Genomic DNA, 22819 nt, shown 5'->3' with positions numbered 1-22819 from the left:
AATATCTTAACACCCTGCATAGATAAGCTATTCCTGTTTTCAGTTATTTAGAAATGGTGCTTTTGTGAGCTCTCATGTAAAAAGGTCACAAATCTAGAGCTGGAGTGGACTGCTGAAACTAAGTCAACCCCTTCCTTGTATAGATGAGGAAACTACTTGGCCAAAGTCGCACAGTTAGTGAGTGGCAGACCTGGGCTTCCCCCTCAGGTCCTCTGACCCCAAACCAATGCTCTTGCCCCTATACCTTTTAGGTTCCCCCCCAAAAAAGCTACCTTTAATTTGAGTTGTTTTCTCAGTGTCCAAGCCTTTCCTTTCCCTAGACAGGGAGAGCTGAAATCTAAGCCTGCTACAGATAATTTCATTTATTACCAGAGTTATCATTAGCAAATTGGTATCTGGAGCAGCAGCCCACCTAAGGCTTGCTACACTGAAATCTCCCTCAGCTCATGTTTGTAGTTTGGAATATGAAAGTAATGCAAAAGATTATTGAGGCAAATTCAATTGGGCAGAAAAGAAAATTAGTTACTATAGTAACTGCACTGGGTGGCCTCTATATTTCAGCTCCCTGAGCCAGAGCTCTTTTTGCCCCACCCTAGTTACAGTTTTCTTTATTACTTACATCTCTCAGTAACTCACTCTAGGCAAAAGGCCCCAAAGTGATGATAACTTAAGGATCAGCTAGAGAACAGAAAGATTTTCCTGCATAGCAAAATTCAATCCTCACCCACCCCCAGGATGGATTTTACACCAAGTCCTTAAATTCAGTGACCACACACATGCACACAAAAGTAAGGACCTTGAAAGACGAACCCTCTCCATCTTCCTAAGATATCAACATAGGCATCAGGGGCAGCAGTGATATGGCTGGTCCAATTCAATTCAGCAGACACTTAAGAAACATTTATTATGCCACGCACTGTGCTAGGTTCTGGGGGTACAAAGTCAAAAGCAAAAAGCATTCCCTGCCCTCAAGGAGCTTACCTCCTACTGAGGAGATATGATAGGTACACATATAAGCACATATGGGATAATTCGAAGATGAGGCAAGCCTATTATCTAGGGCAGGGTTCTCCAACTTTTGTGTGTCACGTATCTCTTTGGCATCAATCTGATGAAGCCTACAGATCCCTTCTCAGGATAGTGTTATTAAATGAGGCAGGTAGGTTGCACAGCAGATAGAGCCCTAGGGCTGGAATATGGAACACCCGAGTTCAAATCCAGCCTCAGACACTTAGAGAAAGGGGATGAGAATCAGCATTTATATAGAACGTACTATGTGTCAGGCACTCTGCTAAGCACTTTACAAATATCACGTCACTTAAGACTCACAACAACCCTGCCCTTATACACTGTGTGATTTCTGGGCAAGTCATTTAAACTCTGTCTGCCTCAGTTTCCTCACCTATAAAATGAGGACAATAACAGCACCTATCTCCCAGGGTTGTTGTTAAGATCAAATGAGATAATATGTATCAAGTGCTATATAAATATATTATGTGAAAAATAAAATGCATAGGATTACAAAGGAAACCAGTTATACTGAAATATAGTTATTATTTTGTAAACGTTCACAAACCCCAGGTTAGGAACCCCTGATCTAGGGAAATCAGAAAATACTTTATGTACAAGTTAGTACCAGAGCTGAGCCTTGAAGGAAACTAGGAATCCCAACAGACAAGGGTCAGTCAGTCAGTCAGTCAGTCAATATCATTTATTAAGTACCTACTATGTGCCACCCTCAAGGAGCTCACAATCTAATGGGGAAGACAAGACACAAAAAGAAACTGAAAAGTGGGGTGGGGTGGGGTGGGGTGGGGTAGGACCACAAGTGCTACGGTGAGCTTGTGGCTGGAGCTTGGGAAGGATTTGGTTTTCTCTCCCCACACTTTCCTCCCCAGTTAAAGACTTGCTTTCCTTTCCCAATCAACCAAACTGCTTGTGGGAAAAGCAAATAGGGCAGGAAGACCAAGGAGGACTGAGGGGAGTGATATGCATTAGTCCTGGAGAGGTTGGTGGAAGCCAGACTGGGAAGAGTTTTAAATGCCAAGTGGAGGAATTTGCAGTTTATCCTAGAGGCACTAGGGATCCACTGGGGGCTCTTGAGGAGGGGAGGGAATGCATCCGACCTGTGCTCTAGGAAGGTTACAAGGACCATTGGCAAGAAGGAGGGGAGGGGGAGGAGAATAAGCATTTATGGAGCACCTTCCCTGTGCCAGCCTCCATTCCAGGGGCTTTATCGGTGTTGTCTCATTTGCTAGGCTTGGTACTTTTCAATTTGAGGGCTTGTTTTCCCTATCCCTTGAAAGCATTGTAGTACACACCTATATACTTAGAAAGCATGTCCTGGCTGTTGATTTCCCTTCAAGCAAGCCCATCCCAGCATGACTGTGGTGTAATTTGCCAGATGAAGGCTGTGTTTGTGTGCTGGATTGTGCGTCAGAGTGGATGAATTTTAATTCCTTCCATGTGCATTTCCCCAAATACCTTGGCGTAGTGGCAGCTTTGCCAAATGTTTGCATTGTTTCTGGCTCCACGCTGGCAGATGGAGACATGGGGATCTGATCACTGACTCAGCTCATTGACAAGAAGGTGTCCAATCTACTCATCAAACGGATTCCTGGGTTTCAGGGCAACCCTCTCCCCTTCTCCTCTTATTTTACCTCCTGGACCAGCCCTTTCCCTGGAAATGCTGGACTAAACTGAAATAGAAAACCTGCATGTTTCACAACTACCTGAAGGGTGGCGCTCCTGAGACTCGGAGTCTGTACAGTTTATGTCCAGTGCTGCTTCTTGTCTTTCCTTAGGACCATAGAGCTGGAAGAGACTTTAGAGGTCATCAAGTCCAGCCCCCTCATTTTACAGATAAGGAAACTGAGGCACAGAGAGGAGAAGTGACTTGCCCAGGGTCACATAGCTAGTAAATGTCTGAGGTGGGATTTGAACCCATGGCTTCCTGTCTGCGAGTTCAGGGCCCTAACATGCTGCCTTCAAGGACTGGAGCACGACCAGGGCTTCTCAATCTTTTCTCTGTTATGTTAGCCACTTCGGTGGTTTAGAAGATGGTGTAGACCAACAAACCTTTTAAAAAATTAGAATTCAAGAGAAAAAGGCATCTTCTTTTCCTACAAGACCAAAAGGAGAAGGTTTTAACTGGTTTAACCATTCGTTGAAGACATCACATTATAAACATTGCCTATAATAGGCAAGCATCCCTAATAATAATAATAATAATGCAGCATTGTTACCTCTATGGCCTTGGGTGAGCCATTAACCTTTCTAGGCCTCAGTTTCCTCATCTGTAAAATGATGGGGTTGGACCCTATGACTATAGGGTACATTTGAGCCCTAAATTCTGGTCCTATGTTCTTATAGCACAGTGTAGAGGAAAGCCTGGAGTCAGGAAACCTGGACCCAAGTGTTGCCATTTGAATGGCCTTGGGTAAGTCAAAGAACCACAGAATCTCAGCGTTGGAAGGAACCTCATTGATTTCCAACTTGTCCCCAGACAAGAATCTCATCTACAACATTGTGTTCCCAAGAAGTCACTCATCTGTCGGTGCCTCCGGTTCTTCATCTGTAAAATGGGGATAATCATTCCTACACTCCCTATATTAGAGGGCTGTGGTGAAGAAGGTTCTTTGTAAACCTCAAGGCGCCATATCAGTGTGAATTGCCGTCCTCCTCCTCCTCTTCCCTTCTTCCTCTTCCTCCTCTTTCTCATCGTCATCAGCTCTTGAGAACAAAGCCTGTTGCACATTTATCTTGACACTGTGCGGGGCCTCGTGGCATCTGGCACACAGCAGTTGCTTACTAAGTACTGGTAGGTCAGTTTGCTGATACTGTCCCTTACCTGGAAGTGCTGCTTTGTAATTTCCAGTGGTTTCCCAGCTCTCATTTTCTTTGATCCTTGCCACAAGGTCCCCCAGCTGGTCAGTGCCATGGCCGGGATTCAAGGCCAGTGCTCTTGTTCTTGACTCTCAATGCTCTGGATTTGAGGGTTCAGAGCAGGAAGGACCAGCTAGTCCAATGCACTCATTTTACAGGTAAGGAAACTGAAGCCCAGAGAGGGAAAGTGAGTTGCCTAAGGTTGCACAGTTCCAAAGTGGCAGAGGCGGGAAGCAAAGTCCAGTCTTCTAAACAACACCATGACTCTGTTGACAAGCTTGCCACGTGTTGTTTTAATGAATAACTTTGTCTTGTGCCACCTTGACTTCCTGCTGGAGCCTCTTGGTCAAGGAGTCCGGACCCCAGGGCCCAGTGTCTGCCTCTGACGGGGTAGATGAGCTTGATTTCTGCACCCCAGAGCTCAGTTTCTCCATCAGAATAAGGATCCTGTTGGCCTATGGTGAGGCAGATGCTAGTTCTCTTCCAGCACTAAAAACCTGTGCTTCTGTGAGCTAGCCAGCTGCCTACCAGCGCTTCTCCTTTCCAGAGATGACTTCCCGTTCTGCTCCCGTCCTCTCTTGTCTTGTTAACAGCCTCCCTAAAGTTAGTTAATATTGACAGCTCTGACGAATTCTCACAGTCTTGGCTTCCAGCTATTTCAGTAAGAAATATTATTCTTAGACAAAAAGAGAGGATGTCTCGTGCTCAACGCTGCTTCAGGGACACATATCACAGGGACCGGATTTGAGATGGAAAGTTTACTTTATTTATATTCTGCCAGGTCTACAGGAGAGGGAGGAAGGAAGAAGCATTTATTAAGCAGATATTATGTGTCAGGCACTGTGCTAGGCACTTTATCACATCTGATCCTCACAACAACCATGGGAGATAGGTGCTATTGTTATCTCCGTTTTACAGATGAGGAAACCGAGGCATAGAGAGGTTTAAGTGACTTACCCTTGGTCACAGAGCTAGGAAATAACTCAGTTCTTCCTGATTCAAAGGCCAGCACTCTATCCATTGGTACAATTGGCTGCCACAGGGGAGAGGGAGCAAGCACAATGATCACATGAAGTGTCATATCAGCTCTGCCGGGGCCAGCTGTGTGATCTTTTGCAAGACGCTCGACCTCTCTGGCATCCCATTTCCATTTCTGTAAACTGTTGCTGGCTCACCTCCTGGGCATGTAGCGGCACTGAATAAGCCATGAGCCGTGCTTTAATCTATGAAAAGTGATGCTAAACTTCTTGAAAATGTTATGCTGCGTGGCAAGTACACATCTTGTAAATAGTTATTATTACTAATAATAATGACAGATGCACTTACTGGAAACTTCCCCCACATGTCTGCAACCAAATGAGAAAATCCACTATCAGAGGAAGTTAATGGCATAAATATTCCAGCTTCATTTACAAATGTTTTTGGAAATGAGAGGTGGAGGCTTTTCTTAATAACTTGACAAAAATTTGGAGTAAATTCCTTAGAGGGAGGGTTGGTGAGCATTTAGAAAGGGAAGTAGTGATCACTAAGGCCTGGGTTTGTCAACAATAGGTTCTGAGAGCCTGATGCCATTTCCTTTTCTGACAGATTATAAATCTGATTGACCCAACGAATGCCTCCCAGATAGATACTACCCCCGGATTTCAGTCATAGACCTGACATCTCTCATCCTCTCCTGACCAGGGTGAGGTGCAAGCTAAACGAGCAAAATTAGGGATACTTGGGCCTGGCTAACACACTGGATCTAGAGAATGAGGAAGCTCAAAGGGAGTTCTGTAGTGGATGGTCCTAGACACACTTCCACTATAGTCTGAAGTTCAGATTAGTTTTTTTATCAGTGACTCGAATGAATATGTATCGGGCTTAGCAAGTTTGTGGGTTAAATGAAATTAGGAAGAATAGTACGTTGGATAAAGAAATTGGGAGCCAACAAACTCTTGACAGACTAGGAAAATGAGCCAAGTCTAATACAATGAAACTTAATGAGGATAAATGTAAAGCAGTGAACTTGGGCTCAAAAAATCAATTGCCCAGGTGTGGGCCAGACAACAGTCCATGTGAAAAATACATGGAGGTTTTAAAGGACTGCAAATTTAATATGAGCTAGCAGTATGATACAGCAGCCACAGAAGGACAGCATCATCATCATCATCATCTTCATCTTCATCATCATCATCATGATGCTAAGTAGCATTTCTGTGGTGCTTTAGGGTTTGCTAAGTGCTTTACTCTGGAGGTGGTATTATTACTCTGGGGAGGTGCTGTTATTATTATTCCCATTTCACAGATGAGGAAACTAAGGCAGACAGTAGTGAAATGACTTGCCTAGGGGTCACAAGGTAATTAACTGTCTGGATGGATTTGAACTCAGGTCTTCCTGACTCTAAGTCCACCTACCTAAATGAACAGAAATGTAATGCCCAGAACTATCCTGCGTTGGATCCACATCTCTCGTATCCGACTCCTAATTTCTACTCCAGCACCCTCGTTCAGGTCTTTATCAACTCTTGCACGGATTTTGCCAGGAGCCTCCTCTTTGGGCTCCGTGCCTCTCTAGTCTGGCTTCCTCACGGCTGCCAAAGGGATATTCCAAAGGCATGGGGCTTCCCTTCCTCACTCACTAAAGTCCAGTGGATCCCTATTGTCACTACAAAAAAGTATCTTATTGGCATTGAAAGCTCTTCATAGTCTGATTCTGATGCATCTTTCTAGATTGATTTCCCATTCCTTAACCTTGTGCATGCTATGTGTCCAGATAAAGTGGTCCACTTGTTCTCCATATCTGACACTCCACCTTCTAGTGACCCTGGGCAAGTTACGTAACCACTGTCTACCTCAGTTTCCTCAGTTGTCAAATGGGAATAATAACAGCATCCCCTCCCAGAGTTGTGAGGATCAAGTGAGATATTCATAAAGCATTTAGCACAATGCCTGGCACACAGTAGGTGTTTCCCTCCTTCTTTCTCCATGCCTTTACACAGGCTTCCATCATTCTGAGAATGCTCTGCCTCATAGAACTCCCTAGCTTCCTTCGAGGCTCAGTTTGTGTGCCAGCTCCTATGTGGTACCCTTCCTGATCCCCCCATACTCTGCTCCATCCTCAAAATCACATGGAATATGTGTTCTTCTTCTTCTTGTTCATTCTTTGTTCTCCAAGAGAGCCAATGACGTCACAAGGGTGGTGACTTGCTCACGAGTTAGATTTAAGTGAGGCAGAGCTGCATGAAGTCGTCAGCCTTACTCCGTGCAGATGTGGTTTTCTTCTAATAGAATATCAGCCTTCTAAAGGCAGGAACTGTTTTGGTTTGTCCATCCCCAGCACCTTGCACAGTGCCTGGCACAAAATGCTTATTGAATTGAGTTAGGGAAGCTATGGTTCTCCCATAGTCCGTCCTGGTAAATCACCCCTAGAATGTTAGATTCTGTTACATCCTGACAGACTGGAGCAGGTCCTGCTGTCAAGCTCCCAAGGGACCCCCAAAGCACACGATCCACCAATCAGCTGGAAGAAAGGAGGGAGAAGCCAACAAACTACCAGGCTGAGACACAGGAGCTGTCCTCAAGTAAACCCAGAAAAGGAATTAGCTGTGTTCTGTTGAGGCCCAGAGGGCAGAACGGGTAGTGCTGACTGAACACTGCAAAAACAGCAGATTTCAGCTGAGGGGAGAGGCAAGCTTGTTAATGGTTAGAGCTGACAAAAGTGGAAGGAGCCGCCAACCAGTCAATCAACAGGAGTGGCCGTAGTGCCCACCATGTGCCAGGTAGAGGTTAGGGCTGCCAACCCCAAATCAAGAGAGCCTCTGCCCTCCAGGCGGCACTCGAAGGGCAGCCCATGCAAAGGCATGGAGCTGGGAGAAGGAGAGTTCAGGGAGCAGGAAGTAAGCCTATTGGAACATAGATCCCATGAGAGAGAATAATGTGTGATCAATCTAGAAAGGGAGGATGGAGCCTGCTCGGGAAGCACTTTAAAAGCCAAATAGCAAAGGTTGTAGTTTATCCTAGAAGTGATTGGAAGCCCCTGAGGCTTCATGCGCAAGAAGTAATTTCCTCCTAGGAAAGGGGAAAAAAAACCAAAACCCTTCCCTGGCTACATTGTTGTCTTGGAAAGTCACGAGTTCCCCAGCACTGGATTTCTTGGAGTGGAGGCTGCCTGGCCTTGCCTTAGGGCTGTAGGAGAGGAGGTACTGCTCAGAATGGATGATCTTTGAGGTTCCTTTCCATTCAGAGATTCCACACAGCTGATAGCTAAAGCAGGCTGAATTCTCTTGCCTCTGGGCCAGAATTCCGTGGCCCTGGCACTCTCCAGCTGGCTGTGGGCAGGATGAGTATCCAGATGGAAAGCAGCAGTCCCATCTCCTGGCAGAGCGTCAGCCTGGGACCAGCCAATGCTTTTCAGTTTGGCAATGCCCATGTCCCTAGCGGCATAAAGCCTAGGGCAGGAGAGACATTTATAACGTTAAAATCTGTTAGTGGGATGGGTGAAGGCAGGGATGGTAGAGAGGGCTTGCTCAGCTTTCCATACAAGCTTTGAAGGGAGCCCCGTGTGAGTGCTTTCATAGCCAATCATTGATCCCCAAGCAGATAACTACCCTCCCCAGTTGTTGCCAAGTCTCCATCGCTGCTCAAAAATCGAGAATTATTGGTGGCTGGAATGTGAAGTAACCATTGATCTCTCGACTTTCAGGTCTCCTCCTGACTGAATAGAGGAATTAGGTAGAATTCTCAATTAGTTTTCCAGAGCCTTTTAAATGACCAATTGAGGCCTAATAGTAATCTGAAACAGAGATGTAACTAGGACAATGGGTCTTTGCCTAGGGTGTTGGAATTTAGAAGCTACTGGTATTGACAGTGCTTATGCTCCTTCGGCAGAAACGTACTACTGAGCTTGGCGCTAAATAACAAAAATAGTTAGTTACAATGGGAAGCAATAACACGGTAAGGCTTTTCTTCTTCCCGGAGCAGCCGTACCCCAGATTAGCTCTTCCGCATTCGACTTTCTTCCTCAGTGGCAGGCTCTCAGCACCAGTCTCCGGGTGTCCTAGGGGGCTGCTCAGCAGGACGGGTGCCTTGACTGTCTTCCTCAATAGGACAAAGCCCAATGAGCCCAATGACTTCCTCGAGGTCACTCCCTAGCCCCTCAGTTGAATTTATCTCAAAATTGATCTCCAAAACTTGCTTTGAGGGCTTCTCTCCTGCTGTTTGCCCTCAGGCGTTTTCTGAGGCTCGGGCTGAGAGCCAAGATTGTCAGTGGCAGCTCTGATCAGAGCCATGGCGGCAGGCCACAGGGAGGCGAGCCTGTGCTGAGAGTAAAGAGGTCTGCAGTCCCGTCCGGTCCAGTGCCATTGACTGGCTGGGTGACATTGAGCAAATCGCTCAACCTGTCTGGACATCTGCTTTCTCGTTTGTAAAATGAGAGCTTTAGGTTAGGTGCTCTCAGGGAAGGTCCCTTCCAGTGCTAATACTTGGTACCAACGGCTGTCACCTCCAGCTGTGTGGCACAGTAAATAGAGCACCAGCACTGGAGGCAGGAGGACCTGAGTTCAAATCCAGCCTCAGACACTTATTAGCTATGTGACTCTGAGCACGTCACTTAACCCTGATTGCCTCAAAAAAGGAACAAAAAAGAAAAGAATTGCATGGCTCTGGTCACTTTTGCTGAACTGCTCTTTCCCCACGCTCCTGTGATGCACTTCCTGAGCATCATAGGATCCCAAGCTTCCTTCAAGGCTCTGCTCATATGCCACCTCCTAAGGAAGCCTTCCCTGATCCCCTGAGTCACTAGTGTTCTCGACCTCCTCAGATTATCTTGCATTTATTTATCTGTTTACAAATTGTGTCCCCGCTAGAATGTAAGCTTCTTGAGGTCAGGAATTGTTTTGATTTTTTGCGTTTGTATTCCCAGAGCCTAGCCTTTCACCTAGTAAGCAATCTGGTCCCCAGGTTCCCTAGTTGGAAAACGGGGAGCAGGATTAGATGGCCTCAGGGCCTTTCCCTGACTCATCTCTGACTCTAGAGCTATCAGACGAGCTGCAAAGGTCAAGCTGCTAATGAACGTCTGCTACGCTAGCCACACCCCGGAACTACAAAGGCAAAAATGAGACAGTCCCTGGTTGTATTCAGTTGGGAGAGAGAAGGAGCCTGCAGTACCCTCAATTAAATTATTGTTGAATTAGATGGAATTGAATTATTGAACTGAAGCCAGTGTGACTTTGGGTAAGTCACTTCTTTCTGGCCCTCAGTTTTCTCATCTACAAAATGAAGGGCTTGGACAAGGTGCTCCCTGAGATTCTTTTCCCCCTGCTGATCTTATGGTCTCATGGCTGTAATGGTTTCCATAATATGACAAGTCCAAAAGCAACTGGGTGGAGCGGATGCAGTGGGGGAAAGAGAGGCCGGTATCGTGGAGGGGGTTGGGCAGAGCTGCTGAAACCTGCCAGCTGCCAGCTCTGCCCTAGAGGATGCACGGGCTTGGAGAAAAAAGCTTTTGCCTTGCTCTGTGTGTCTGTGTTCCTCTTGGGACTCCTGGCTTGGCTTCCCAGGCTAACATTCACTTTCACTGGGTTTTCTTCCCTCCAGTGAGGTTGCCAGGACCCTCCCATCGCTGGAGTCCATGCAGAGGTTATTTGACCAGCAGCTGTCCCCGGGCATCTGGCCTCGGCCTCAGGTAAGGAAGGGACCGGTGAAGATTCTCTGGGTGGCCTCAGAAAAGGTGGGGAGGAGGGGAGGGGCTGGGCAAGGGAGGAGAAAGCTGCGTGGGCTGTCTGAACAGCAGAGCATGCCACAAGGCAGCAAAACATCTCCGTGGCTGCACTGAAGGAGAGACCAGGCCTGGGACCCAGGAGCTGCATGTTGCAGTCCATATCCTTCGTGTGACCTTGGGAGAGTCTCTTCCTCTCAGAGACGGAATGGTAAGAGATGTCTGGAGCTTTGCCCACCTACTGGTGCCCGGGGTGAGGAGGAAGAAGGGGGAGCCAGAGCATGCTCCCCGCACCACCTCCTGCAAAGTGCCCCCTGTGACCTTCGCTCTCACCTTGGCCCCACCCCCAGCCAGGGTCATAGGACCCTGGATCTGGAGCTGGAAGGGGCCTCAAAGACCGTCTAGTCCAGCCCCCTCCCCCCACTTTACAGATGAGGAAACTGAGACCAGAGAGGTCGAATGACCTATAATCGTAAGATTATAAAACTACAGCTGATTTATTGTTCAGTCACGTCCAACTCTTCGTGACCCCATGTGAGTTTTTTTTCTTTGTTTGGCAAAGATACTGGAGTGGTTTGCCCCTTCCCTCTCCAGCTAATTTTACAGACGAGGAAACTGAGGCAAACAGGGCGAAGTGACTTGCCCGGGGTCATACAACTAGTGTTTGAGGCTGCATTTGAACTCAGGTATTCCTGACTCCAGGCCCTACACTCTCCCCACTGTGCCACCTCTGCTGCTCTAGGGTTAGAAGGGGCCTCAAAGACCATCAAATCCACCCCTCCCCATTTTACAGAGGAGCTGCTAAGGCCCAGGGAAGATAAGTGTCTCACTCTAAATCACCCAGATAGTAATGATCAGAAGCGGGATTTGAACTCGTCCCCAGGCCCTGACCTTCCCTTACCCAGAACCAGCCCTCCAGCCACCATTTCCAAAGCCCCGTCACCTTCACCCCAACCCCTGGAGCTCCTCTTTTGGTGTTGTCTTCCCTCATTAGAAGGTTAGCTGCTTGAGGACAAAGGCCACCTTGTCTCTCTGTACTTCTATGCCCAGCACTCAACCTGGCGCCTGGTCTGGAGTCAGGGTTTAATGGATGCTATATCCTCCATTCATTCATTTATTCAAATGGGGACACTAACGACTCAGGGCATCCAGCAAGGCCTTGTGTAGGTGGCATCTAAGCCTCAATTGGAAATAAGCTAAGGAGTCCCAGAAGGGCAGGTGGGAGCAGAGGAAAGTTCAGGCACCAGGTGGGAAGTGGATATGGTGTGGGGGAAGGGCAAGCAGCCATCTGGGCCAAATATAGAATAAGGGACAGGAGTATGTCACCATCCTGGAAAAGAAAGGCTGGAGCCGAATCATGAGAGCCTTCAGTGCCAGACAAGGAGCTTGGAGCTTATCTTTGAGGCTTTGGGGAGCTACGGAAGCTTCGGGAGCAGAGGAATAGCTTCGTCAAAGGCGCTTTAGGAATACTCATTTGGCCGCTCGCTGGCGTGGAAGACGGTTTGGAGAAGGTGGAGGCTGGAACCATTCAAAGCTCCCTGGCTGACCTGGTGTCAGGGACACCCAAGGCACAGGGGCCCTTCTGGGGGAATGACCTTTGGCCTTCATCAGCCAGCACTTGGGGGCCGCTTATCCAAAGGAGCTCCGATGAGGAGAAGAGAGTGGATACTTCCAGAACTCTAGATTGACCCCAAGCTTGGAGTCAGAGGATGTGGGTTTGAATCCCAGAGAGGCCTCTTCTTAGCTTTGTGACTCTGGGGAAGTCATTTCCCATCTCTGTGCCTCAGTTTCCTTGACTGAAAACTAGAGGTAATGCTATTTGCATGCTGCAAGGTTCTTTCCAGTGAAGTACTTACAGGGGTTATAGGAATGTGACTTACCTTGATTACTGATGTCCTGAGGTCCCGAAGGCAGAGTTCTTTGTCCTCCCTGAGCTCTGACCTGACACCCGCCTCCCCAAAAGATGTGGCAGGAGCATCAAGTGCTTTTGGTGGTCATTGATCTTGGGTGTCCATGGCCAAAGCTAGCCTCAGGGGCATGTGGGTTAATCCGAGTTGTTTTTGGTAGACCTGCCAAAGGGAGGCAGAGGTCAAACTAGGTGGGTAGCTTGAAGCTGAGGAAGGCCACCCAGAGTGGGAGAGATAGTCTGGAAACAGGAGTCATTAACTGGGGCATCCCAATTATGGGAGGAGTGAAGGGACCGGTGTGCCTGGCCAGCAGGACGAGACAGGAGAGCAGCTGGAAAATGAGGTAGGAACCGAGAAATCAGGCAGATAGGCTGGATTTTGAGTCATCAAAGAGGGGTCCAGGCAAGCCCAGTCACAAACCCGAGAACTGTGTGATCCTGGGCAGGTTCCTTCAGGCCTGTGGCTCTCAATTTTCCCAATTGAGCCTTCCCTCCCTAGTCCTCCCAGAGCCATCGCTTGTACCAAATGATAAGAAAAAGGACAAAAAATAAGAAAAATGAGTAGATCGGCAAAATCACCAACACACCAGCTGTTGGCTCGGACCATCTATAGGCATTTTTGCTTTTTCTTTTCATGTGCTTCCTTGGCATGGCAAGCAGAGCCTTCAAAGGCCACTTCCTCTAGGATGTCTTCCCTGATTCCATCCCACCTCGAAGGTGGAAGCGATTCCCCAACCCTGCTGCTACCCCCAGAGAACTTTTTCTGTACTTTTCTCATGGAATGGAGCATATTCAGTCTTGTGTTAGAGCTGCCGTATGCATGTCTTATCTTTACTACGAGACCATAAGTTTCGTGAGGGTGAGACTAGGCCCTACTCATTTTATGCCCAATCAGCCTCTAATAGAGTGCCTTCCTTAAACATAGTAGGTGCTCAATAAATATTTATTCAATGACTAAATGAACAAATGAGATGGTCCCCTCTCTTTGACTTCCCAGATGTCTGCAGAGGCAAATCCAGTCAACATCATAGCCAGGCTTGGCCAGCTGACCAGTTTACTGTCCTCTCTTGAAGATAAGGTAAGGTGCAAAGAAGACGCTCTTGTCCTTTTCTTATCAACTCTGCTGATATTCCCTCTAGTTTTCCTTTTCTGTACTCTAGAGGCGGGCCTGGGATGCTTACACTTTGTTTCTCTCTCTCCTCTCATTGACTTGAAGTCCCCATATTTTTTTGTGGTTCCAGGTAAAGGCATTTTTGGGAGAAGGTCCTGAATCCACTCATCGACGTTCACTCATCCCTCCCGTCACCTTTGAGGTAATTTGTCTCCTCTTTGGCATCTACCCCATACCTTCTCTGCTGCACCCCCCTATTCCCTCAACCACCAACCTGCAAGCCTTGGCTTAGCACTGAAGGCCCCTGATTTTTGTTGTAAAGCTTACAATGTAAAGCAGGTAGTAGGGTCTGTTAGGACAAAATGAGCTTCTGCTATACCGGAGGAGGCTTCGAGTAGAACTCATGAGGAGAATCCTGAATACGATAGTTCTTAAACTTGGAAGCAGATGACCATAAGGAATGTCTCCCCTTTCAGAAACTGAATCATACCAGACTATATATGATAGAAATTTAGTCCATCAATCAATAAACATTTATTAAATGCCTACTATGTGCCGGGCATTGGCTAAGCACTGGGGGTGCAAAAAGAAGCAACAGATAGTCTCTGCCTTCAAGGAGCTTACAATCTAATTAGGGAAGCCCACAGTTTCATACACTCTATTCTTTATCCATTGAAATGCTTGTGTTTGATGATCTTTATTCAGGACCAACAAAAGAAAATGTTTTGTTTTTTTTAAAGCAGGGAATACTCCTCTTCTGGAGTATTATGTCTATATAGTTCTGGTCATCACAATTTATTTCTTTACTTATTTTAATTAATTAATTAATTAATTTTTAGTTTTCTACATTCACCTCCATCAGCTTTTGAGTTTCCAGTTTTCTTCCCCTCCCTCCCCCCCTCCCCAAGACGGTGTGCAATCTAATAGAGGCTCTCCATATACATTCTTATTAAAAATATTTTCACATTAGTCATGGGCATCACAATTTAGTAAGAGCATTTCAGTGGATGAGTTGGACTGTGGCCAGAAGAGGGAATCCAGGATAAGGAAGAGCCTTGAGGACCATGTCATGGAAGGATTGGCTAAAAGACCTGGGTATGTTTAACCCAGAGAAGACTCAGGAGACAAAGCACTGTATTCTGAGGGCTGTGATGAGGGACAGGAATTAAACTGGTTCCATCTGGCCCCAGAGGACAGAGCCAGGAGCACTGGTTGACAGTTAGTTACAATTTAGGGCTTAGCATCTGGAAAAACTCCCAGACAATGAGATAGTAGAAGCTGTTGCCTCAAGAGATGGTAAATTCTGGCTCTTTGGAGATTTTCAAGTGAAGGCTGATGGTTCATTTAACAGATATGTTATAGTAGGGATTTTGCTGGTGAATGGGTTAAGTCAAGTGACCACTGAGGTTCCCCCCACCCCAATTCTCAAATTCTATGATTCTGGGAATAACATAAGTTTCTTATTAGTCTGGGACATTATAAATTCGATCCTGCACTCAAACAGCAGTGGATGGACCAGACGGCCTCATGTGGTCTGTTCTAGGTCTTCGATGCTAAAAACAATTTATTCCAGTGCCTAGCACGAGGCCATGAGTGTGGCTAGGTGATGCAGTGGATAGAGCTCTAGGATTGGAATCAGAAAGACTTCTGAGTTCAAATCCGGCCTTAGACACTTACTAGCCGTGTGACCCTGGGCAAGTCATTTCACCTTATTTGCCTCTGTAGAATGAACTGGAGAAGAAAATGATGAATCACTGCAGTATCTTTGCCAAGAAAACCCCAAATGGGGTCACAGAGAGTCAGACACGACCGAACAACAACTAAACAACAGCAGCACAGGGCCTGGCACATGATACATTGTTGATTGCTTCGCTGATGATCGTGTGTTAAAGCAGCACATTGGTACCCCCTAAGCAGTCCAAGCCCAAGTGATGAAGTCGTCTTCCTCTGATGCCTTCCTATGGGGTGGAGGCGACCTTGGGCTCTGGAAGGCCCAGAATGCAAGCTCTACCAGGTCCTGCTGAGCTAGAGGAGGCTGTCTTATCCAAGGACCATCCCAGCAGGAGCTGGAGAGCCACCAGCAAACTTTTCCCCACCAAAAAGACTCATAAAACTTTCTCTTCAGGTACAGAGAGCTGTGATCTGTGCAGAGGGATTGGTAGCACCTACATTGATAAGAGCTGGAAGGGGTCTTAGAGCTCTTCTAGTCTAATCCTCTCACTTTACAGAGGAGAAAACTGAGGCACAGAGAGGTCATAAGATCATGGATTTTTATCTATGTAGGATCTCCGATGCCATGTAGGCCACCCCCACTGGACTAGTCTAGTTATTTTAAATATGGAGAAGCTTAGGCCCAGCAAGATGAAGTGATTTCATCAAGACCATACAAGCATCAGAGGTAAGAGTTGAACCCAGATCCCCTGACTCCGGAGGCATTGTGCCTTGCTGTATTTCTTAAAGCATTGGTCCTAGAAGCACATAAGCACATGGTTTATCTCCAGTTAGGCTTGGTAAGAAAGGGGAACTACGTAGATGACTGGCTGTTAACAATATTATAATTCTTTCCCTCCACCCAGCCTTTCAGCAAAACTGTTAGTAGGAACAAAAAGTAACTAATCTGACTCTGTCCCCTCCTGCCTGTCATCTCCGCCTGAGAGTTTCCCATTTTCTCCCTGATTTTGTCTGGCCTCCATTGGACATGCTCAGAAATTGTGAACCAGCACCTGTTATAGGCAGTGAGGGCTAGGATAATAGAGTCACAAACCCCAGAGCTGGAAGGGGCCTCAGAGGGCTTCTACTCCGATCTAAGATGACGGCCTTGGATGTCACATAGTTGAACCTTCTCATTTTACAGACCAGAAAATGGAGGCCCAGAGAAATTAAATGACACACTCAAATTTGTATAGTGTTGAGGCAAGATTTGAGCCCAGGTCTTCTAACTCCAGTCCCAGTGACATTTCCACCACTTCAGATAATGGAGCTGAGATAATCTAGACAATGGATAACAAGCGTGGGCATAACCTACATGGCGTTGCCAAAACCAGTGTCATTTCACTAATTATTAGCGTAGTGTTACTACAGGGTAACCAAATCTCATGTTAGTGTTAACAGTCAGCTATAACATTGTTCAGCATGTTGTCAATTAGAAATATTTGTAAATTAACTGCCCCATCCAATTGTTTTTCTTAAGGTCGTGTTTTCCCTTGACCAATTAATAATATTAAATAAAGCCTATTTGCGTATACCTTTCATCATATAAAACGTCAGCTATACCTCTTTTAAAAAGAAATAGCTGACCATTAATTTTGGCAAAATGGTCCTTATGGATGATATGATTGTAATATGAAGCAACAAACCCTAGGCTCAGATCCCGATGCTGCTACCTACCTTAATGATGGATACATCTCTGAGATTCCCTTTCCTTACCTTTAAAATCAGGGGATTGGAACACTCAGAAAAGAGCTGAAGGAAGAGCAGGAGGGATGAACAAATAGACCCGATTTGAAATTAACATCTAGATTATATATCTTTTTAAAATAAGATTTTGTGTGTGTGTATGTGTGTGTGGTCATGGTTTCATACACAATCCTCTTTTTCTGTTCTTCTTTGAATATAGAATTGCTCCTATTCATTGGTACCTGTCAAGTTCTGAACTACAAAAAAATTTTTTTTTAAATTTTAATGAAGGAATTATGGAAGAATCTCTAAAGTCCCCTCCAGGCCTAAATCCCATGATGGAAATAAATAATGAAAATGATGAAAAATCCTCTTTCCTGTTTTCCATAGGTAAAAGCAGAATCCTTAGGAATTCCACAAAAAATGCAGCTTAAAGTTGACGTTGAATCCGGGAAACTGATTATCAAGAAATCCAAGGATGGCCCCGAGGACAAATTCTATAGCCATAAGAAAAGTAAGAAAGTCTTGATTTGCAATCGTATCCACCCACTTACTCTGCCACCAAGAGGTGGTATCTACTGTGGCTCTGTGAAGAGCAGATGAGGTCCTGTTTGGCCACTGAGCCTTGTTCTGTGATGGATTTTTTGGCACCTCCACGGTGACACCTTCTCAATCTGTTGGCATCCTGTCTGATCTTAAAGGCTCAACTCAGGTGTCCCTTCTCTAGCATCTCTACCAAGCTCGTTCCAGTCAAAAGTGAACCCTCTCTCCGTTCCTCCTTTCCTCCTTCCCTCTTCCTCTCCTTCCCTCTGCTCTCCTGGAGCATCTAATTTAACCAGTCATAGCACTAACTGCGTTATGCATAATTCTTAGTTTTCTATGGGTCCCATATGCCGCACTTCTTCTAAAGTTGTCCTTCAATACTTCAGCTTGGTGTGAGGGGGAATCTGGTTTTTGGAGATTGTGCTTAGCTTTGGCAGGTCCTATGAAGTTGGAAAAGCCTTGGGTTTGGGTCTAGTAATGGACTACTGTCTATGGTGCAAGAGCCAGTCCAACTATATCGGGAGGGATGCATCGCCAGGCTGGTCTCAGACTGAAGGTTTTTAGCCTCAACAACCCCTTTAAAACCACCTGCTTTCACAGAAGAGTTATGATTATATAGGTGGAGAGAGGGGCCATGCTAATGAAATTATAGTCAATCAACAAGCATTTATTAAGCACCTGCTGTGTGCTAGGCACTGTGCTAAGCACTGGGGATACAATGAAAGGCAAAAACCAGTCCCACGCTCTTAAGGAGCTCACAGTCTAGTGGGGAAACACCATGCCAATAACTCTGTACAAACACAATATATACAGAGTAAATTGGAGGTGATCTCAGAGAGAAAGTACTGGGATTAAGGACTGGGAAAGGCTTCTTGTTGAAGGCAAGGCTTTAGCTTAGACTTGAAGGGAGCCAGGAAATCCAGGAGGCAGAGCTGAGGAGGGAGAGAGTACCAGGCGGGAGGTACAGCCGGTGGAAATGCCCAGAGGTGGGAAATGGTGTCATGGGAAGGAACAGTGAGAAGGCCAGGGCCACTGGAGCACAGAGTAAGTGGGAGAGAGGAGGGTAGAAGGAGGCTGGAAAGGACCAGGTTATGAAAGGGTAGAAAGCAGAATAGAGGGTTTGGATTTTATCCTGGAGGTCATGGGAGCCACTGGAATGGATTGAATGGAGGGGATGGAGAAGAACCTGGTCAGACCCACATTGTAGTGAGCTCAGTTGGACCCCTGGGTCAAATGGAAGGATGGACTGGAGTAGGGGGAGAATGGAGGCTGGGAGAACACTTTTTGCTCCTATGAAAAGAACTGCCAGAAATATTTTTGTACATATTGTCTCTTTTCCTCTTTCTCTGATCTCTTTGGGATGTGGGCGTCATAATTTTTATTACTGGGTGAAGCTACAAAAAGTTTCAAAGAGGATTTTTTTGGGGGGACATCTGGGTGGTGCAGTGGATAGAGCACCAGGCCTGGTGTCAGAAAACTATGAATTCAAATCCAGTCTCAGACACTTTCTAGCTGTGTGACCCTGGGCAGGTCACATACACTCAGTTTCCTCATCTATAAAACACGGATAATTATGGCACCAAGCTCCCAGGGTTTTTGTGAGGATCAAATGATAAAGTAATTATAAAGTGCTGTTGTTGTTATTGTTATTATTATTATATTTGAGAAATCTTGTTATATTGGAGAAGAAGGAAAGAACCTGCCCGAATTAATCTGAGATGAGGAATGGGTAGGCACAAGTTTGGAAGAAAAAAAGAATCTTCACAGATTCACTCATTCAGCAAATAATTATTAAGTGTTGCTGACATGTGGAGAACAACAGCTGAGACCATATCAGATGAGCTGGAGAGGTAGAAGGATGTATCTAAAACACAGAAATGGCATTTGAGGCATTTTCAGGCCATCTGACTTATCTCCCATCACTCCTCAAGTGCTCACGTTGCAGCCAAACTGGCTGACCTGCTGTCCCGTTCATTTCCCACCTCCCTGCTTTTGTACAAGCTGCACCCCTCCTCCCATGCCTGGAATGCTTTCATTACCCATCATCACCTCTTAGAATCCCTGGATCCCTTTAATTCCAGATGAATGTGGGGACAACATGAGAGAAGGCAGCAACAATGATCATCAAGTGTTTGAAGAAGAGGGAAGCAATCAGTTTTCTTGCAACAGAGATGGAGCAATCTGAGAAACAAGAGGGGCTGGGCTCAGTAGGTAGGATAAAACAGGATTCTGGAGAAGCTGGAATGCCTCTAATCTAAGTTCAGATATCATCAAGCAGGAAAGAAGGTGTCTGTGGGTTTTGACCTCAAAGGCTACCTGTGACATGCAGATGACAGGATTTGCTGAGTGGGTTTTAGGAATATTAGCCTGGCAGGGGTTTATTGGTTTGATTGAAGAGAAAGCATTGAGTCAGGAAGGCCAAGGTAGAAGCTTGTTCCACGAGCAGGCAGAAGAGAATGAGGCCTTGGATTAAGGCAACAGCATAGGAAAGTAGAGAAACAAATGGTTAAAAGAGATATTTTTGAAAGATAAAGGATGTAATGACCAACTTCTACCGCATTGGGAGAAAGGGGTGAAGAAGGATAGGTCAAAGGCGACATGAAAATTCTGAGCCTTGGTGACTGGACTTTTTTTGGTCCAGATCTGTGATTCCATTGGTGGGGAGAAGTCCCTGGTGTAGAAAATCATCCCATGGATACAGAACAACTCCTCCATAACTTAGAACATTAGAGAGTTGCCTAGGGCACTATGAGGTTAAATGACTTGCCCAGAGTCACGCAGCCCATATGTGGAAGGGGCAAAGCTTGAAGCTAGGTCTTCCTGACTCCAAATCCCCACTTTCCAGCCCCCTACCTGCTCCTAAGGGAGAGCAGGCTAGCGTATGGGAGATGATTCCTGGGAAGTGGCCAGGAGCAAGCTGAATTTGGCTGGCCGGGTTTGCGTGGCTTTGTCTCCATTCCTCATCCAGGTTGGAGGATATAAAGCTTACACCAACACAGCATTTTGAGGTTTGCAAAGACGTCTATAGTTATCTCATTTGAGCCTCCCCAAAACCCTGGGAGATGGGTGCCATTATTAGCCCCATTTTACAGATTAAAAAAAAAAAAAACACCTGAAGCTGAAAGAGATGAAATGATTTGCCCAGGGTCATTCAGCCAGTCTCTGGGTCAGGATTCAATCTCAGGTCTTCTTGCCTCTGAGTCCAGGGCTCCATCCACTGGACCACTTGGCTGCTTCACTGAGGAAGGTGAAGGGAGTGGCACAGAGTAGCTGGTGGGTTGGAACTTGAACAAGGTGAGTACATGTGAAAGAGCAGAGAGGAGCACCAGGAAGGAGGCTGAGCTAGAAGATGTGATGAGGTTGGGGGTATCCAGCCTGGTGCAAAACCGGGAAGTCAGTGGGTCTGACTAGGGGGGCCAAGGATGGTCAGCATGGATGTTGAGGCAACCCAGGGAGGGACAGGGATGGAGGAAGCAGGTGAGTCAAGTACTGAAATCATCTGGAAAGGCAGAAATGAGCCCTGGCTGGTAGTAGACCACAGCAGCAGCGATGATGGCAGAGAGGAGGTACAGATGGGAAGGGCTGAGTACAAGTTATGAAAAGCAGGGAGTGGGTGGTGGTTTGACGGTCCAGATGTTGTGCTGGAAAGTGAGGAGAGAGCCAGCCCCCTCTCTTCTTCTACTGAGTGGGAAGGGTGCAAACAAGGATTATGGGAAATTAGAACTTGGAATAGGAAGTGGCCTAGGGCAATAAATAGAGCAGTGGTCTTGGAGTCAGGAAGACCTGAGTTCAAATTCTGCCCCGCAGCTGTGTGACCCTGAGCCAGTCACTTAACTTCTCTGTGCCTCGGTCGCTTCATTTGAACATTGAAGGGACTGGACTTGGTGTCCTCTAAGGTCCCTTGCATTTCTAAGTCTATGGTCCTATGAGTTGGAAGTCATCACCCCTTACATTACAGCTGGGAAACTGAGGCAAACAGAGGTTAAGTGCTTCGCCAAAGGCCACACAGCTACTAAATATCTGACGCAGGATTTGAACCCAGGTCTTTGAGTCTGCCTCAAAGCAGTCCAGCGGTCTGTCTACTGCCTCACAGTCCGTCACCTCTCTGCCAAGAGGCAGGAGGAATCCCTGAATTCACAATTGCTCTTTGCCTTAATCAGAGTTCTGTGGTCTTTCAATGTTGCTTTCCCTCATGTTATCGCTCATCATGTGAATCATTTTCCTGGGTCTGCTTGCTTCATTCCTCATCAGTTCATAAAACGTCTTCTAAAGTTTCTCTCAATCCTTCATTTTTTTATTCCATTGCATCCAGGTACCACGTATTTAGGGGCGGCTGGGTGGTGCGGTGGACAGAGCACCTAGGCAGGAGTCAGGAATATCTGAGTTGAAATCTGGCCTCAGACACTTAGTAACTATGTGACCCTGGGCAAGTCACTTAACCCCTACTTGCCTCACTTCCTCATCTGTAAAATGGGGACACATGGGAGAAGGAAATGGGAAACCACTCCAGTATCTTTGCCAAGAAAACCCCATGGACTTCCATGGGGTCACATAGAGTCAAACACAACTGAATGATTGAACGTTTACCCTGCCCTCATGTTCATTGTTATCCAAAGGAGGGATGCTCCCTTCTACATACCCAGAATTCCTCACTGCAGGGGCCTGGCTCTCAGTAACGTAACTGACAAACTCACTCATACTGAGATAGAAATGACTACCCTTGCTCCCCTTTCCCTGTGGCACCTGCATTCCAGCAAGGCGTGAAACCTGGTCCCAAGGAGCCCTTCTCTAAAAATAGGTTTTTCACCAACTTGCCAGGGTGGGGGTGGGGGAAAGAGGAGAATTTAGGACCAGAGGACTTTTCTTCTTCACTGCTCCTGTAATGAACACATCCTGCCTCCAGGTTAGACTGGCCCTTGTGGTGAAGCTTTGTTTTCTCTTAAGTCTTACAGCTTATCAAGTCCCAGAAGTTTCATAACAAGCTCGTCATCATCGTGGAAACAGAAAAGGAGAAAACCTTGCGGAAAGAATATGTCTTTGCTGACTCAAAGGTAAGTGACTAAGAAACCTCATTTCTGGTATGTGCCATGCATGATGAAGGGGAAAGAATGCTGGGTTTGCGATCAAGGGCCCTACCTTGGAATCTTGGATCTGCCATTACCTGCGCCATGTTGGGCAAAGCATTTCACCTCTCTGGGCCTCAGTTTCCCCAATTGTAAAATGAAAGGGTTGGGCTACAAGACAGCAGTGAACAAGCACTGGGGTCAGGGGACTAAGGTGC

The 22819-nt window shown here is 46.4% G+C and overlaps 1 protein-coding gene across 3 annotated transcripts in view; it reads left to right on the top strand.

Moving 5' to 3' along the window:
• The window catches only part of INPP5D (inositol polyphosphate-5-phosphatase D), a 134886-nt gene that overhangs the window by 59259 nt on the left and 52808 nt on the right, over positions 1-22819 (top strand). For all 3 annotated transcript variants that reach the window (XM_027875252.1, XM_027875250.1, XM_027875253.1), the window contains exons 6-10: positions 10462-10549; positions 13486-13566; positions 13730-13801; positions 17386-17509; positions 22483-22589. In XM_027875252.1, coding sequence (XP_027731053.1) covers positions 10462-10549; positions 13486-13566; positions 13730-13801; positions 17386-17509; positions 22483-22589 — 472 coding nt within the window. The remainder of the gene's footprint in view (positions 1-10461; positions 10550-13485; positions 13567-13729; positions 13802-17385; positions 17510-22482; positions 22590-22819) is intronic.

This window comes from Vombatus ursinus, unplaced genomic scaffold (assembly GCF_900497805.2).
Source record: "Vombatus ursinus unplaced genomic scaffold, bare-nosed wombat genome assembly UNPS02014808.1, whole genome shotgun sequence".
In the NCBI taxonomy this organism is placed as follows: domain Eukaryota; kingdom Metazoa; phylum Chordata; class Mammalia; order Diprotodontia; family Vombatidae; genus Vombatus; species Vombatus ursinus.
The sequence above is the reverse complement of the archived record's forward strand: the minus strand, read 5'-3'. Positions and strand labels throughout refer to the sequence as shown.